Here is a 15,716-nt window from a genome sequence, read left to right on the forward strand (position 1 = left end):
ACCGTGTTTGTAGTATTCTAGTCGCTCATGTACTTGTGACTCTGGATTTCTGGGATTAGTATAGACTATATATATATATATATATATATATATATATATATATATATATATATATATATATATATATATATCCTAACGTCCCTACCGTTGGGTAATTCTTTAGCTAACGTTGGCTTGCCTAGCAAGTGGATGTTAGGCATCATCACAACCCCGTGATTGGGATTTCAGATCGTGACATCTCTTTTCAATCAAAACATATATGTCTTAGTTTAATCAATTTGTCTCTCGAATATAAATACAACTCTCTTCTCCTCTTTTTATTTTTATTTAATTATATTTTTATTAATTAAAAATCTTGATATATAGTTTTATTTTATGGTTTAAATTTTCGACTGGTAAATAAAATAAAAAATTTAATAAAAGTCTTTCTTAAAAATATTTAAAATAATTTCTCTATTTAAATAGTAAGTATTAATTATAAGATGATCTTAATTATATTTATATTGATTAAAAATATTGATATATATTTTTATTTTATGGTTTAAATTTTAACTAGTAAATAAAATAAAACTTTAGCTAATGTCTTTCATAAAAATATGTAAAAATATTTCTCAATTTAAACATTAAGTATTAATTATAAGATGATAGTAATACTATCTTTTTTCGTAGTTGCACTAAAAAATACTTTTTAAAAGATTTGGCCAAACATAATTTTATCAAATACTAAAAGGACTTTTTAATGAATTTAGCCAAACATAAACTATTTCTCTCTAAAAGTATTTTTTTGAAAAATCTGTTTTGACAAAAGTATTTCTCAAAATTAGTAGTTTTAGGAAGCTTGGCCAAACAAACTCTATTTATAGCCGATTTGGCCAAACCTTAGAATCTGCTTAATTTGAAAAGTGATTTTTTGCTAGAAATACTTTTCAAAAAGTACTTTTGAAAAAATAGGAGTTTGTGTATGCCTAGTCAACTTGAAAATCACTTTTGTCAATATTAGGTATCAATTTGTGTTTGGGCAAGTTTTCTAAAAATATTTCTATTGAGAAGCAACTTTATCACCTTGTCAAAGCAACTTGTGTTATTACACAAAAGTATTTATTTTTTTCCTAGAAACTTGGCGAAATACATCAAATCTCTAAAATAAATATATTTATTTTTTCAAAACTTGGCCAAGCATGCTGTTATTAGTATATTTTATTTTTTTTATTTAAAAGGAGTGTAAAGTTAAAAGTGGACAATTAAAAATAAATGGGAGTACTTATTTTATGCCTGTTCAAGTTGTAATCTTTTCCAAGTCAAAGATATTGGTGTCAAAGAAGGAACACAAAGTCAATACACATAAAATCGGCCTTAAATCCCCTTTCTTTTATACTGAATATAAAGCCAAAAACAAAATCAAAAATCCATTTATTAATCCAACTTGGCTCTGTCTCTTACCATTTTCGGACACCAGCAACAATAATCCACAATCTAAACCCCCCCCAAAGTGCACACATTTTTGAAGTTGCCAAAAACTTAGCTTTAATCTGGTTCTGACTCTATCCAAATTAAGGAAAAAATTCGGAGTTGAAGTTGCCAGAAGTGAAAATTCTGTTGAATTTGAGTCGATAAATTCTTGAGAAATTTCCTCAAAGCGCGTTGATTATTGGGTTGGTGGAATCAATTAGGTGTTCAATATTTGAGCCGTATCTTCTAGGGTTTTGTTCATTTCACTGTGTGCTCAAGAGCCTCTCTGTTTGGTCTTTTCTGATTGGTGAGATTACTTTTCTTTGTTTTATTTCATTTCAACGCTTGTTGCTGTGTAATTAAGGTGCCATTTTCTTTAGTAATTGAAAGGGCTTCTTGCAATTACCTGTAATTTCATCAATAATTGCAAGTCATTTTTACTGTGCTGATACTTGTTTGCTTGCTTATTTTCTATTCCCTCTGACCAATTTGATGTGACACGCTTTTCTTTTTAGTAGAATGACGAAATAATTTTGATTTTTAACTTCTTGTTTTACCTTAATGAGATGAATTATAGCCATACAAATATTTATGTGATGTTTTAAATCACAAATTTCAAGTCTTTTTTTCTTAAGTTTTGTGTTCAATCAATTTGTCGCATAAATCGGGACATAAGGAGTATATTGTTTGTATAATACAACAATGAAATATCTTTGTGCTACATTGTGGTGCTAATTTGGGGAGCAAGTCCAAACCCCATGATTGAAACTTAAAACGTAGAGGCTATAGAGAAGGATTTTATTAGTAGTTGATATTGATGAGATCAGAGTGAAAGCCATGGCTTGAGTCATTTAATAGAATAGAGTGTAGAATGAAACTTTTCACATAGTAATAGAGTTTAGTCTTATTATAAACCCATCTTAGATTCCCACTTGCTTTTCTGGCTTTCTGTGTTTCAAGTCTCAAATAGAATTGTGTTCGGATAGTATCTAGCTGCAGTGAAATAACAACTTTGAAATCTAAATAGTGAGTGTTATGTTGTCGGAAGAATCGCTGAGCAGTTAAGGCATTGGAGTGACGATTTGCGATTACAGGTCAAAATCCCCGTTATGACACTCAGTATGAGCGCAGCTGCTCCAGTCTTCTCGGCAGGATTATTTGGTACTTGTGCTTGTGTTTAGTAGCGGTTTGCTAGGTGGATCAGTTAGCAAGTTGTCCCGAACACCATTGTCACGATAAAAAAGGTGAGAGTTATGTTCTATAGACGTCCTGGAAATTAGGTTAGAGTAGGAAGTCATTAAACTAGATAGTAAAACTTGTAGTGAACAAACAACAACAACAACAACAACAACAACAACAACAACAACCCAGTAAAATCCCACTAATGGCGTCTGGGGAGGGTAGTGTGTACGCAGACCTTACCCCTACCCCCAAGGAGTAGAGAGACTGTTTCCGAAAGACCCTCGGCTCAAAAAAACAAAAAAACAAAAGGACAAAAAGGAGACAATATTAGTATCACAACAACAATCATAGGAAAAATAGGAACACCATGAAATCCAGAAGAAAGATGTAAAGCAAAGGGAGACAATATTAGTATCGCCACAACAATCATAAGAAAAATAGGAACACCATGAAATCTAGAAGAAACATGCAAAGCAAAAGCGATAGCTAGTAAATAGGACCTGCACTGAAAAGTGAAATAGTAAGACACAACATTGCCACTAGCTATCTTAAACAAAAACCCTACATGGCTAGTCCGACAATGGTACGAAGTAAGGCACGACTCAACTAGCTCCTAACCTACAACCCTAATACTCGACCTCCACATCTTCCTATCAAGTGTCATGTCCTCGGAAATCTGGAGTCTCGCCATATCCTGCCTGATCACCTCTCCCCAATACTTCTTAGGCCGCCTTCTACCTCTTCTCGTGCCCTCCAGAACCAGCCGCTCACACCTCCGTATCTGGGCTTCTCCTTTGAACATGTCCGAACCATCTAAGTCTCGCTTCCCTCATCTTGTCATCAATGGGAGCCACGTGGACCTTCTCCCGAATATCATCATTTCTAATCTTATCTATCCTAGTGTGCCCGCACATCCACCGCAACATCCTCATTTCTGCTACTTTCATCTTCTGGATATGTGAGTTCTTAACGGGCCAACACTCAGCCCCATACATCATGGCCGGTCTAACCACCGCTTTATAGAACTTATCTTTGAGTATCAGTGGCACTCTCTTGTGTAACAGGACTCCAGATGCTAACCTCCACTTCATCCATCCTACCCAATACGGTGTGTGACATCCTCGTCGATCTCCCCTCCCCCCGGGATAACCGAACCAAGGTACTTGAAGCTGCCTCTACTCGGGATGACTTGCGAATCAAGCCTCACATCCACGCCCACTTCCCCTGGTTCAGCGCTGAACTAACAAATGTTGACTGAATACATATGCAGAATCAGCCAGCTACAGGAGGGGTTTTTGTTTGGGGGGGGGGGGGGGCTGAATAAAAGCTTGACCCTAATTTGACAGAAATATTCTCCATTCAGATATTAAAGTTGCTACAACACGACAAAATCTTACGTGGTATTTCTCATGTGGAGCATGAGGTTCTCAGTAAAAGTACGCAACAGGAATTTATAATTTTTGGATTCAGAAGATGTCTTATTTCCCTTCCCGTATGTGTGGTAATATTGACTTTAAAGGTCACGTCTCTAACCAAACTAAAACGACTAGATAGAAGATTCAAGTCAAGAGGGCTCTCTTAATCTCATACTTAATCTCACATGGATGTATAAGTTGCTAATCTATGTTCTGACAAACCAGACGTAATGCAAGTGTAATAACAACTAATCCTAATTCCTTAGTTACAACTAGTGAATATTGTTTATATAGATTCTTTGTTTCCATTATATTATGTTCTTAGCTTAGTCTGCATTGATTTCAAAAGAGTTTTAGGTCTTTTGGAATAACTTTGCTCTTTGTGATTTTAGGTCAATCTTGTCCTGTTTTAACACTGTCAATCATCGTATCGTTGCCCTTAACCCGTACATCTAGAGGTTAGACATGTACTAACTCAGGCAACCTTGTCATATTTTATCTTCTATGTGTACTACTTGCACCATCTGTCGGCTGTGATTATCTCTAGTGGTCCAATCTTGTATGATGTATATTCATCTTATTCTCTACAGTTCTACCACATTCATATTATGGATATATTGGACCTTCGAGGCAACTTCGATACAACATTGTTTACCTCTATTCAGCAATCTCTTCGCAATGTCATTTTTCATGCATGATGTTGTTAATCCCATGGACAAGTTGTAACAAATATACAATTTGATTGTCCTTGTTGTAGTAACCTCGATGTAGTTCCAACATGACTGCTAAATCTCCATAACTGCTAAATTTGCATAGTGGATATTCCTTTTCTTTGTAAATACAATTGTGCAATAAATGAGTTTATATTTATATTTGTATGACTTTTAGACTTTTATTTTTTTGATACTCAGTGAAGTCGTCGGACTTCCCGGTTATGCACTCTAATAACATGCCTCATACAGATACTGTAAAGGGCATAAATGTTACTTTAAGGGATACACCTTCAAAGTATTTAACTCAAACAGGTAGTGTAGTACAGAATTGAAGGAGGAGACACGTTGTTAGTAAATTTCTGAAAAAAGCAAGGGAGGAACTCTGGGAAATAAAATGTAACACATAGAGAAGGATGAGGGAGCACGTTTAGTCCAGAGTGGCATAGTCCAAGAGTAGGATCACTAAAAGTGTGATATGAGAACACATTAAGATTATGAACAAACTTACGAAAAAAAATTAAGAGCATGACCAAACACTGATCATCTTCCTCGTGACACTTGTGTCTTTGAAATATACTTTTTTTGGCTCAAATGAAGCAAATTTTAAATCCTTTTAGAATGTCAGAGATCCTTATCTGAATGAGTTTTTTAAAGATAAGAATCAGCTGTATTCCTGGAAATTCTCAGCTAGTGATTTAGCTAAAGTGCTTCTATACAATATTGCGACTTAATTTTCTCTTAATTTTTAGCATAGTTTGCAGATCAGTTTTCTTATCTACTGAATTGAAGAGATAACTTATCCATTTTATCCTCTGTGATTCAACTGAAGTGTATAACCTTAGTGTATATTATTGATTTGGTTTACTGAGGACTTTGATTTTAATTGACCAGGTGGAATGGAGATATCATTGTTAAAAGTGCTTCTCAACAATATCACCTGTTTTTCCCATTTATCATCAAGTGATCACATAAGTGGTGAACTGGTTCGTAAATATTATTGTAAGATTGAGGATATACTGAAGCTTGTAAAGCCGATTCTTGACGCCATCGTTGATGTTGAAGCTGCTTCTGGTGAGCTGCTTCTGAAAGCATTTGCTGGGCTGGCTCAATGTGTTGATGAACTGAGGGAGCTATTCGAAACCTGGGAACCGCTGTGCAGTAAAGTTTATTTTGTACGTTTGGAGATCTATCCTCTTGTCATAACTTTCATGTCTTCAATAAGCAGATTATCTTATTACAGTCTGCACTTAATAGTACTTAAAACTTTTAAAATTAAAGAAAACTCTATTGTTGTTTCTTTTTGTGCTTATAAAATCTTCATGACTAACATGTAACACATTTTCAGTATTTTCAGCTAAATTGTATAGTATCTTTCTTGCTGATGTTTTGATTTTGGATGATATGTAGGTCCTGCAAGCTGAACCATTGATTGGGAAAATTCGATCATGTAGCCTTGAAATACTTGAGCTTCTTAAATCTTCTCATAAAAGCCTTCCTGCTGATGTAACTTTGACAACTCTTGAGGTAGGAACTAAGAACATGTCTGTTCTTTCTATCCTTTTAGTTTTCATCTAAGTTGCTCGAACTCTTCACTTTTGGTGACGCACCCGTGTCGACACAACGTGGGTGTGGGATCCGTAGCGGATCTGGTCAACCGCTTTTGGGTACTTTGACCAAAATCGACGGAGAAATTCAGGGTAGAAACAAATCAAAGCAAAAGCTAGGGTTGAAACTGAAGAAAATGGAATACCTTGTATATAGAAATTTTTATGTCAGTCTTTTTCCTTTTATCCCCTTCTTTGATTCTCCTCTTGATCAATATTTTCTCTTCTTGGAATACCTTGTAATTTTTTCCACATAATGTTTTTAATTTAGACATATTTCTAGAACTCTATTTTTAGATATTTGAATTACTTTTAGCTGTCCCCGCACCTATATCCGTTACCTGGATCTATACCCCGAATCTGAAAATTTACATCATGAAGGAGCCGACCTCTAGATCTACACCCGAGTCCGAGCAACTTAGAGTTTCATTCATCTGACCCTGCTGTGAAATCTGCCTCCCTTCTCTCTCTCTCTTTCTTCATTGTGTTTGTCAATTTTCCCCCATTTTTAACGTGGATGTCTTTTGTTTGGATGGCAGCTCTATATACTGAAAATTAAGTATGTAGATTATGAAATGATATCAATGACAATCACAAAGGTTATTAAAGCTCAAGTGGAAGGCTTGGGAACCAGCTCAGATAGCTTTGCCAAAGTTGCTGATTGCCTAAGCTTGAACTCAAACCAAGGGCTTTTGATTGAGCTCGTGGCCCTTGAAAAATTGAAAGAGAATGCTGAACAAGCTGAAAAGAGTGAAGAAGTTGAATATATTGAGCAAATGATAACTCTTGTTTCTCATATGCACGATTGCTTTGTTACTACAAAACAGTCCCAGAGTTGTACCGCTGTGCCAATACCTCCTGATTTTTGCTGCCCTCTTTCACTTGAGTTGATGACCGACCCTGTAATTGTTGCTTCTGGTCAAACCTATGAGAGAGCTTTTATTAGGAGATGGATTGATCTTGGCCTCACTGTTTGCCCCAAGACACGGCAAACTCTGGGACATACAAATCTCATTCCCAATTACACTGTTAAGGCACTTATCGCAAACTGGTGCGAAATAAACAACGTAAAGTTGCCTGATCCCATAAAGTCCTTGAGCTTGAACCATCCATCTTTGTCACCAGACTCCACACAATCTTTAGGTTCTCCGAGAAAGAGTTTGATTTCATCAAGTGTAAACCAAAGAGAGGAATCATCTCCATCTGATCCCCGTTCCTCTTCAGAGGAATCTTTACCTGGAGTTCATGGTAATGTACTTGCTTTTGATGTTGAAAGGATACATATTAAGAGTGAAGACCGGATGGCCCACTCTGGAGAGATAAGTTCACATGGTCATAGTACATTAGTAGCTGATGAACAGTTCCCTCTGGGTCATAATCGAACAACCTCGGCACCCAGCACGCTTTCTAATTCAAACTTTTCCCCTGTAATTCCTGGTGATGGAAACAAGGTGTCAGAAGATACTGCTGTTGCTTCAGGGGATGTTGGGTTGGATTCCAAGCCTGCTGCTTCTGTCCTTCCAAAGGAGCCAGAATTTCCATCTACACCAGAGATGAGACCTCGTAATCAACTGATCTGGCGTAGACCAACCGAGAGGTTTCCAAGAATAGTTTCTTCAGCTACAGTTGAAAGAAGGGCTGATCTTTCAGAAGTTGAGGAGCAAGTAAAAAAGTTGATTGAGGAGTTGAAGAGCACTTCCCTCGATATGCAGAGAAATGCTACGGCTGAACTCCGATTACTTGCCAAGCATAATATGGATAACCGTATGGTAATTGCAAATTGTGGTGCTATCAGCTCGTTGGTTAACCTACTTCACTCAAACGACATGAAAGTACAGGAAGATGCTGTTACTGCACTTCTCAACTTGTCAATTAATGACAACAACAAGTGTGCCATTGCAAATGCTGATGCAATCGAACCTCTGATTCATGTCCTCCAGACAGGGAGTGCCGAGGCCAAAGAAAATTCTGCTGCTACTCTTTTTAGCCTTTCCGTGATGGAGGAAAACAAGATGAAGATTGGGAGGTCTGGAGCAATCAAACCTCTTGTTGATTTATTGGGAAATGGAACTCCAAGGGGCAAGAAAGACGCAGCGACAGCTTTATTTAACTTGTCAATACTTCATGAGAACAAGTCTCGTATTATACAGGCTGGTGCGGTAAAATATCTCGTAGAGTTGATGGACCCTGCTATTGGGATGGTTGACAAGGCTGTTGCAGTTTTGTCCAACCTTGCTACCATTCCTGAGGGACGAGCAGAAATCGGTCAGGAAGGAGGGATTCCTCTTCTAGTTGAGGTTGTTGAGCTGGGCTCCGCAAGGGGTAAAGAGAATGCAGCCGCTGCTCTCTTGCAACTATGCACTAACAGTAGCAGGTTCTGCAACATGGTTCTCCAGGAAGGAGCTGTACCTCCATTAGTTGCATTGTCGCTGTCTGGCACCCCAAGAGCAAGAGAAAAGGTCTGATGCCAGAAATTTCATCCATTTTCTTGCTTTAATTTCTTTGCAGTGATAGTGGAGTAATATTTTTGCACCATCAGGTTAAGTTATCCAGCAAATAACAAGTAACTATTTATAGCAGAAGTAATATGATAACTTGGAAAATAGAGTAAATAACCTGTTATAACATGTTAAATTATACTTGTATCACTTAATCAACCCAATAATAACACCTTGAAATTGGAAGATAGATGAACTAGGGATTAGGGTTGAATTAACAAGAACTTAACCATAAACTTGATAAACCCTTGAAATCACAGTAATAATCACTAATCAAGGATAGAAGAAAGAAATGATTAACCTAAATTAAATGACTCATACAAGAATTACTTAAACCTAAATTAATCCAAGAGAGGTCATTGAGGAGAAATGAGACGAGCCCTGCACTCACATTGAGTATCCATGTTCTTCATCAAAAAGCTAACTAATGAAATAAACCCTAAATGTCACTATTTATAGTAGCTATTAACTAATTACAAAAATGACCAAAATAGTCCATGGCTAATTTGCTCCTTCAATCGGACATTTAAGCTTGATCATTGTCCTTTTAAAGCAATCTAATGACTTGATATCAACTTGAAAGTTCCCCTTGCATTAAGTTCTAATACGTGCCTTAACACTCTAACCCTTTTTCATTTCACTTTTGTGGCTACATGCAGGCTCAACAACTCCTCAGCTACTTCCGAAATCAACGGCATGGTAATGCAGGAAGAGGTTGATTTATATATTCAACATTCAGGCACATACTTTTCTTTTATTTAACTGATAAAATGATGTGGGTAAATTTGATGTTATAAGTACTGTATGTGGAGATCATAGTTCCTAGAATGTTTCCAACATTTGTGATATCTGCAAAAGAATGGCTCAGATGATTCTACCTGAATAGCTTTGTATGTAAATGTGGAGAAAATTTTAGACAAGCAAGAAGTTGCTGATTGCAGCCTTCGTAATTTTACAGTGGTGAGATTGGTTGATGACAACTATTCTTTCTGTACTTCGATATATAAGTACACTGTACCAATACTTGAGTTCTAGATTTCAAATATTTAGATACCACTGTTAGTTGCTCACTGAACTTGTATTTTCCCAGATCAGATGTTTGGATTTAGGGGCGGCTCAACACGGTTGGTGGCCTAAAGCCAAATCTTGCTGAGAGGCTTTATTTTTTTTTATAATTTTTTTTTTGTATATATTTTATTTGAAGTCTTTTTTCCTAACACTTTTTATTTGGAAATTAAGTTTAAACCATCAATATCAAATTAAGTGACTACTTACTATGTTTTAAGGAGCTTTCAAGGTTAACAAAATATATTTCCAGAGATTTTGATCATCTAGTTGAACTCAATTTTTTATCACTAAATAGAAAACAAAATATATTCTCATACCCGGTCAGCAACAATAACAAATCAATTAAAAATAATACTTTTTACTTTGTAAAATACTCATTTAAAATAAATAAATAAATCATAAAAATGGGGCCCCAACATTTTGGGGGCCTAAAAGCCGTTGCTTTACTCGCCTTACCTTTCAGCCGGCACTATAGATTTGGTATATCATAACTGTAGCAATTAGACAATCTTTTTTGGTATATGAGTATTTGTATTCAGTAATATATTAATTCACATAATATCTTGATTGATGGAGAAGAAAATGTTCACTGATTATTGAACCTATTCATTAGTCTGTAAGAAAACTTGGAGAGATAGATCGATGGTCCATTCCGTTGTACAAACAAGAAAGGTTGGATGTATATGGAAGAGAATACAAAATGGAAAATAAAAACAAAAGATAAATGAAGTAACGCTCTTCAGAAATGAGATCGAATGAGAAAAATTGGAGCTGAATTGGGAAGATTTTGCCAAGCCCCTTACAGTAAAAAGTGATGGTTTAATTAGGTTGATTATTGAACCTACAGTAAAACGTTCATAGATTATTGAACCTATTGGTTGGTTAGTGTGCAAGACAACAATGGAGAGATAAATCGATTGTTCATTCCATTGTACAAACAAGATTAGTTGGCCGTATATGGAAGAGAGTACAAAATGGAAAATAAAAAGAAAAGATAAATGAAGTAATGTTCTTTGAGCTGAATTGGGAAGACAAGAAGCCCATATTTTCATTTGGGCCACATGACTCAACCCCATGCTTGGATAGGGCAGGCCAGGCATTAGCCATTTAAATCCCAGCCTTCAAGATCAACCTAACATTCCACCACATTGTTGCCCCTACTTAGGTTACAAGCACACGTTACAAGGCTCGGCAATGGAAGATGTCATGTCATTCAATTATATTGTAACAAAAGTCATTCTTCAAAAACGATGTGGGAAATTTGAATTAGATATGTTGTCATATGTTTTCTTTTGCAAAGTAGTGACAATGAGATTACTATTGGAAAAAAAAACAATGAGATTACTTGTATAGGAAGAGAATGAGTGACGAATACATATAAATACTTTGTTTCCTGCTGACTGAAACAAATTTCTTTATCTTTAGATCTCCTTGGAATCATTTGTAGCACTCAATAATACTATTGTGTGGGTAATATGTAAGTAACATTAATTTCTTTTGATTTTCAAGGTTTTTAATTTTTTATCATTGAGCAATAATAAATTAAAAGTTATGATGTTCATATCTATTATTTTTTGTAAGTTTAGTGCTTTTTATACATAAATTTATATTGCGCGTGAAAAATACTTAGTTCAGATGGACCCGCAACTTGAAAGATGCATCCACCCCTGATTGAGATCCGACAAGATTCGAATTCGCACCGAAACATTCTACATTGGAAATAAAAACGCTCTCTAACAAAGGATCTTTCAGATCTTCAACCAGTATAGTACCATTTTTATATGGTCTATGCACACTACTCGCTAATGATATTTTCAATATATTCTCAACTAAAGTAAATACTCCTATCTTGTAATTATAGTGTTTCTACTGAACTTAAAAGAAGGAAATAAATGGAAATTAGACCATCCTCTCCTCACACAATTTTTAGCAATATGAGATTGCATTTCTTATGAAATAACTAAAACTACAAAAATGTAATAAAATCTACCATGGAGAAACTTTATTGTGCTTATGAAGAGGCGAAGTTTTTTTTAATGAAATTGATACTACATAAGGTTTATTATTTAACCACTATTATTATAAACAAGAAGATAAAACAATCACCTTTACAAGTCCTGCATGAACTGGTAACACACAATGCCAAACCACTGGAGATTTAGCATGCAACAACGGCTCCTGTTAACTGTGGAGAGGAAATGGATGATGAATCAACAACAGAAAAATTTAAGGCAATAGCAAGGGAAGCAGATTTATCACCCAGAGCTGGTGAGAAGAGTGGTAAAAAAGGAAGGAAAAAAGGCCAAACAAAAGAAATACCAAAAGCTAAAAGGATTCTGCCTAGAAGGGTTGCATCTCAGACCAAATAATGATCAAGATATTAATCTGGAATATTAGGTCTGTCAACACTCAACAGGCCTTTTCTAGGGTAATCAATATGCAAAGGGAGCACAATTTCTGTGTGATAGCACTAATGGAGCCTTTTAAGAATTCAGGGCATATACAAAGATATAAGAGCAGATTGAATATGAAAACTGCCTTCTCAAATGTGAATGAGAAGATATGGTTGTTCTTCAATACTGTGGTTGAATGGGAGTTGGTTACAGACAATGCTCAACAAGTGACTGTAAAGGTGTTCCATCATGATCTTGACCAGCACATTTTGATGACCTTTGTGTATGCAAAATACTCATATGTGGAGAGATTCGAGTTATAGGACAACTTGTATTACTTGGCAAGTGACATGGAATTACCTTGGTTGGTGGGAGGTGACTTTAATATGATATTACATGAAGATGAAAAGATAGGGAGACGTCCAGTATACTCAATTGAATATGAGGACTTTGCTTTTTGTGTAAACTCATGTGGTTTGTTTGATCAAGATTATAAAGGAAGCCCTTTCACATGGTGGAATGGAAGACCTAATACAGAATGTATTTTTAAGAGACTGGACAGAATTTTTGTCAATTTATAATTTTAGAATTTGTTTCCAACAACTGAAGTGGAGCACTTGATTAGAACTGGATCAGATCATGCACCATTGCAAATGACTTGTGGAGAATAGGGCAACAAATATGTCAACCATTCAGAATTTTAAACTTCTGGACAAAACATGCTACATTCATAGATGTAGTGAGACAGAACTGGAGTTCTGATTTTATTGGAGATCCTTTTTTAATGTTCAAGCACAAACTAAAGAAGGTGAAGTCAATATTATCTAAATAGAGTAGGGATACTTATGGTGACATTTTCAAGCAGTTGGCAATCTTGGAGGATATTGTTAAGGTGAATGAGATTTTGTTTGAAGAGGAGCCTACAACTGAGAATAGAATTGTCCTTCAGAAAGCTCAGTAAGAATTAAAAAGGTAGCTAAGCATAGAGAAATAATACTGGAAATAAAAATCTGGAATGACATGGTTTGCCGAGGGAGATAGGAACACCACATTTTTCCACAACATTGTTAATGGAAAGAGGAAGAAGCTTACCTTAAAAAGAATTCAGAGTCATATTGGGATTTGGCTAGAAGATCAAGAACATATGGCTTCTGCATCAGTAGAATTCTACCAAAATCAATTCACAACAGAAGGGGATATTACTGATTTATCAATACTGGACAATGTACCAAATATGGTCTCAGTGGAACAGAATTTGGAATTATGTAGATTCCCTATATTAGGGGAGGTCAAAGCTGTAATTTTTGAGCTCAATGGAGACAATGCAAGTGGACCCGATGGTTTTACTGGTTTATTTTATCAAGGATGTTGGGAGGTGATATGTTATGATATTCACAATATGATACTTCATTTCTACTCTGGTGCTAGGCTGCCAAAGTCAATCACTCACACCAACTTGGTACTACTTCCAAAGAAGCCAAGAGTTGAAACATACTCAGACTTAAGGCCCATAAGTTTGAGTAATTTCATTAACAAGGTGATCTCTAGTGTTATCCATGATAGGCTGGAAAAGTTTCTGCCTTCATACATTTCCCCTAACCATCTGGATTTCTAAAGAGAATGAGTATTTTTGAAAACATCCTACTTACACAGGAGATTGTCACTAACATAAGGATGAGAGGCAAACCTGCCAATGTGGTGATAAAATTTGACATGACAAAGGCATATAATAAGATTTCATAAAATTACTTGAAGCATGTACTGAGAAGGATGGGCTTTGTAGAATATTTCATCAACTTGATTTGGAATATCCTTTCAAATAATTGGTACTATGTCTTGGTCAATGGGCAGTCTTCAGGTTTTTTTAAATCCTCAAGAGGTGTTAAGCAAGGAGATCCACTGTCTCCGTCCTTATTCATCCTGTCAGCTGAAGTATTATCAAGGTCCTTGAATAAATTATTTGAAGATGAGACCTTTGTGGGATTTGGCATGCCTAAATGGTATAATCTCTTGAACTATTTATCTTACGCTGATGATACTATCATTTTTGCATCAGCTCACCAATCATCCTTGACCAAGATAATGACTGTATTATGAGACTATGAACAATGCTCAGGACAACTAATCAACAAAACAAAGAGCTCCTACTACATGCATACCAATGTTGCACAATCTCTATTTCAAGAAGTTAGAAACATCTCAGGCTTTGCAAAAAGTCAATTCCCTTCCATATATCTAGGCTGCCCTATTTTCTACACTAGAAGAAGGAATGAGTTTTATGAAGATATAATCAAAAAAGTGAAGGCTAAGCTATATGCTTGGAAAGGTAAACTCTTATCATTTGGTGGAAAGGCCACTCTAATCACTAGTGTACTACAAAGCATGCCAGTTCATCTTCTTTCTGTCCTAGACGCTCCTAAAAACATTCTACAATACTTGCAAAAAGTATTTGCTAGATTCTTCTGGAACACTAAGGAAGAAGGTAGGAGTAGACACTGGTCTTTTTGGCAAAACCTATGCCTGCCTAAAGAAGAAGGGGGAATAGGTTTCAAAACATTGCAGGATGTATCAAAAGCTCTATTTGCTAAGCTTTGGTGGAGGTTAGGACAACCAAATCACTGTGGTCTAATTTCATGTGGAACAAATAATGTAAAAAGGAAAGACCAACTGTAGTTACCTTTAGAGGTGGCTCCCATGTGTGGAGGCAAATGTTGAATGTTAGAGAAGAAATAGAATATGAGATCTTGTGGGAGATACACAATGGCACAACCAACATATGGCATAAAAATTAGACTGGATTGGGTCCACTATATCATGTCCTACCTGCAGACTTTGAAGTGGATGAGGAGTTGCAAGACGTTTTAGAATTAAGACAAGGAGGGGCATGGAATGAACAACTCCTGGATGACACTTTTCCTGAAAATATTGCAGACCACATTCAAAAGAATATCCATTACAATGGACATGAGGAACAATGGGACAGACCATACTGGATGCCTACAACCTCAGGCAAATTAAATGTTGGTAGTGCTTGGTCTATTCTGCGACATAGAGTAGACTACAAGTTGGAACATAAACAGATGTGGACAAAAGGTTTTCCATTCAGGATATTATTTTTCTTCTGGAGACTGTGGAGGCATAAGTTGGCCACAAATAATTTGTGGAGGAGGCAAGGATATATTGTTATGTCTATATGCTGGTGTTGCCAACAACCAATGGAGGAAACATATGAACACATCTTTCTGCTTAGCCCTACTGCTTCAAAGGTATGAAAATTATTTTTGGGAGCTGCAGGGATTACGGTTCCACTAATTCAAGTGAAGAAAGTAATAAGAATTTGGTGGAATGTAAAATGCTGTCCAAAATTAAAACCACTATATCAGGCAACTCCTGC

At 36.0% G+C, this 15,716-nt stretch overlaps 1 protein-coding gene across 2 annotated transcripts; it reads left to right on the plus strand.

Moving 5' to 3' along the window:
- The first annotated feature begins 1,396 nt into the window (after positions 1-1,396).
- Positions 1,397-9,928, plus strand: LOC107821059 (U-box domain-containing protein 4-like). 2 transcript variants are annotated; one of them, XM_016647453.2, is made up of 6 exons: positions 1,416-1,756; positions 4,439-4,504; positions 5,651-5,931; positions 6,167-6,283; positions 6,903-8,822; positions 9,521-9,928. In XM_016647453.2, the coding sequence occupies exons 3-6, from the start codon at positions 5,656-5,658 to the stop codon at positions 9,578-9,580; spliced, it is 2,373 nt and encodes a 790-aa protein (XP_016502939.2). In that variant the 5' UTR covers positions 1,416-1,756; positions 4,439-4,504; positions 5,651-5,655; the 3' UTR covers positions 9,581-9,928. The 2 variants fall into 2 exon arrangements, with proteins under 2 accessions (XP_016502938.2, XP_016502939.2); XM_016647452.2 differs by lacking the exon at positions 4,439-4,504 and having other exon boundaries at positions 1,397-1,756.
- Positions 9,929-15,716: the final 5,788 nt, after the last annotated feature.

Source organism: Nicotiana tabacum, chromosome 19, assembly GCF_000715075.1.
Source record: "Nicotiana tabacum cultivar K326 chromosome 19, ASM71507v2, whole genome shotgun sequence".
Taxonomy (NCBI): Eukaryota; Viridiplantae; Streptophyta; class Magnoliopsida; order Solanales; family Solanaceae; genus Nicotiana; species Nicotiana tabacum.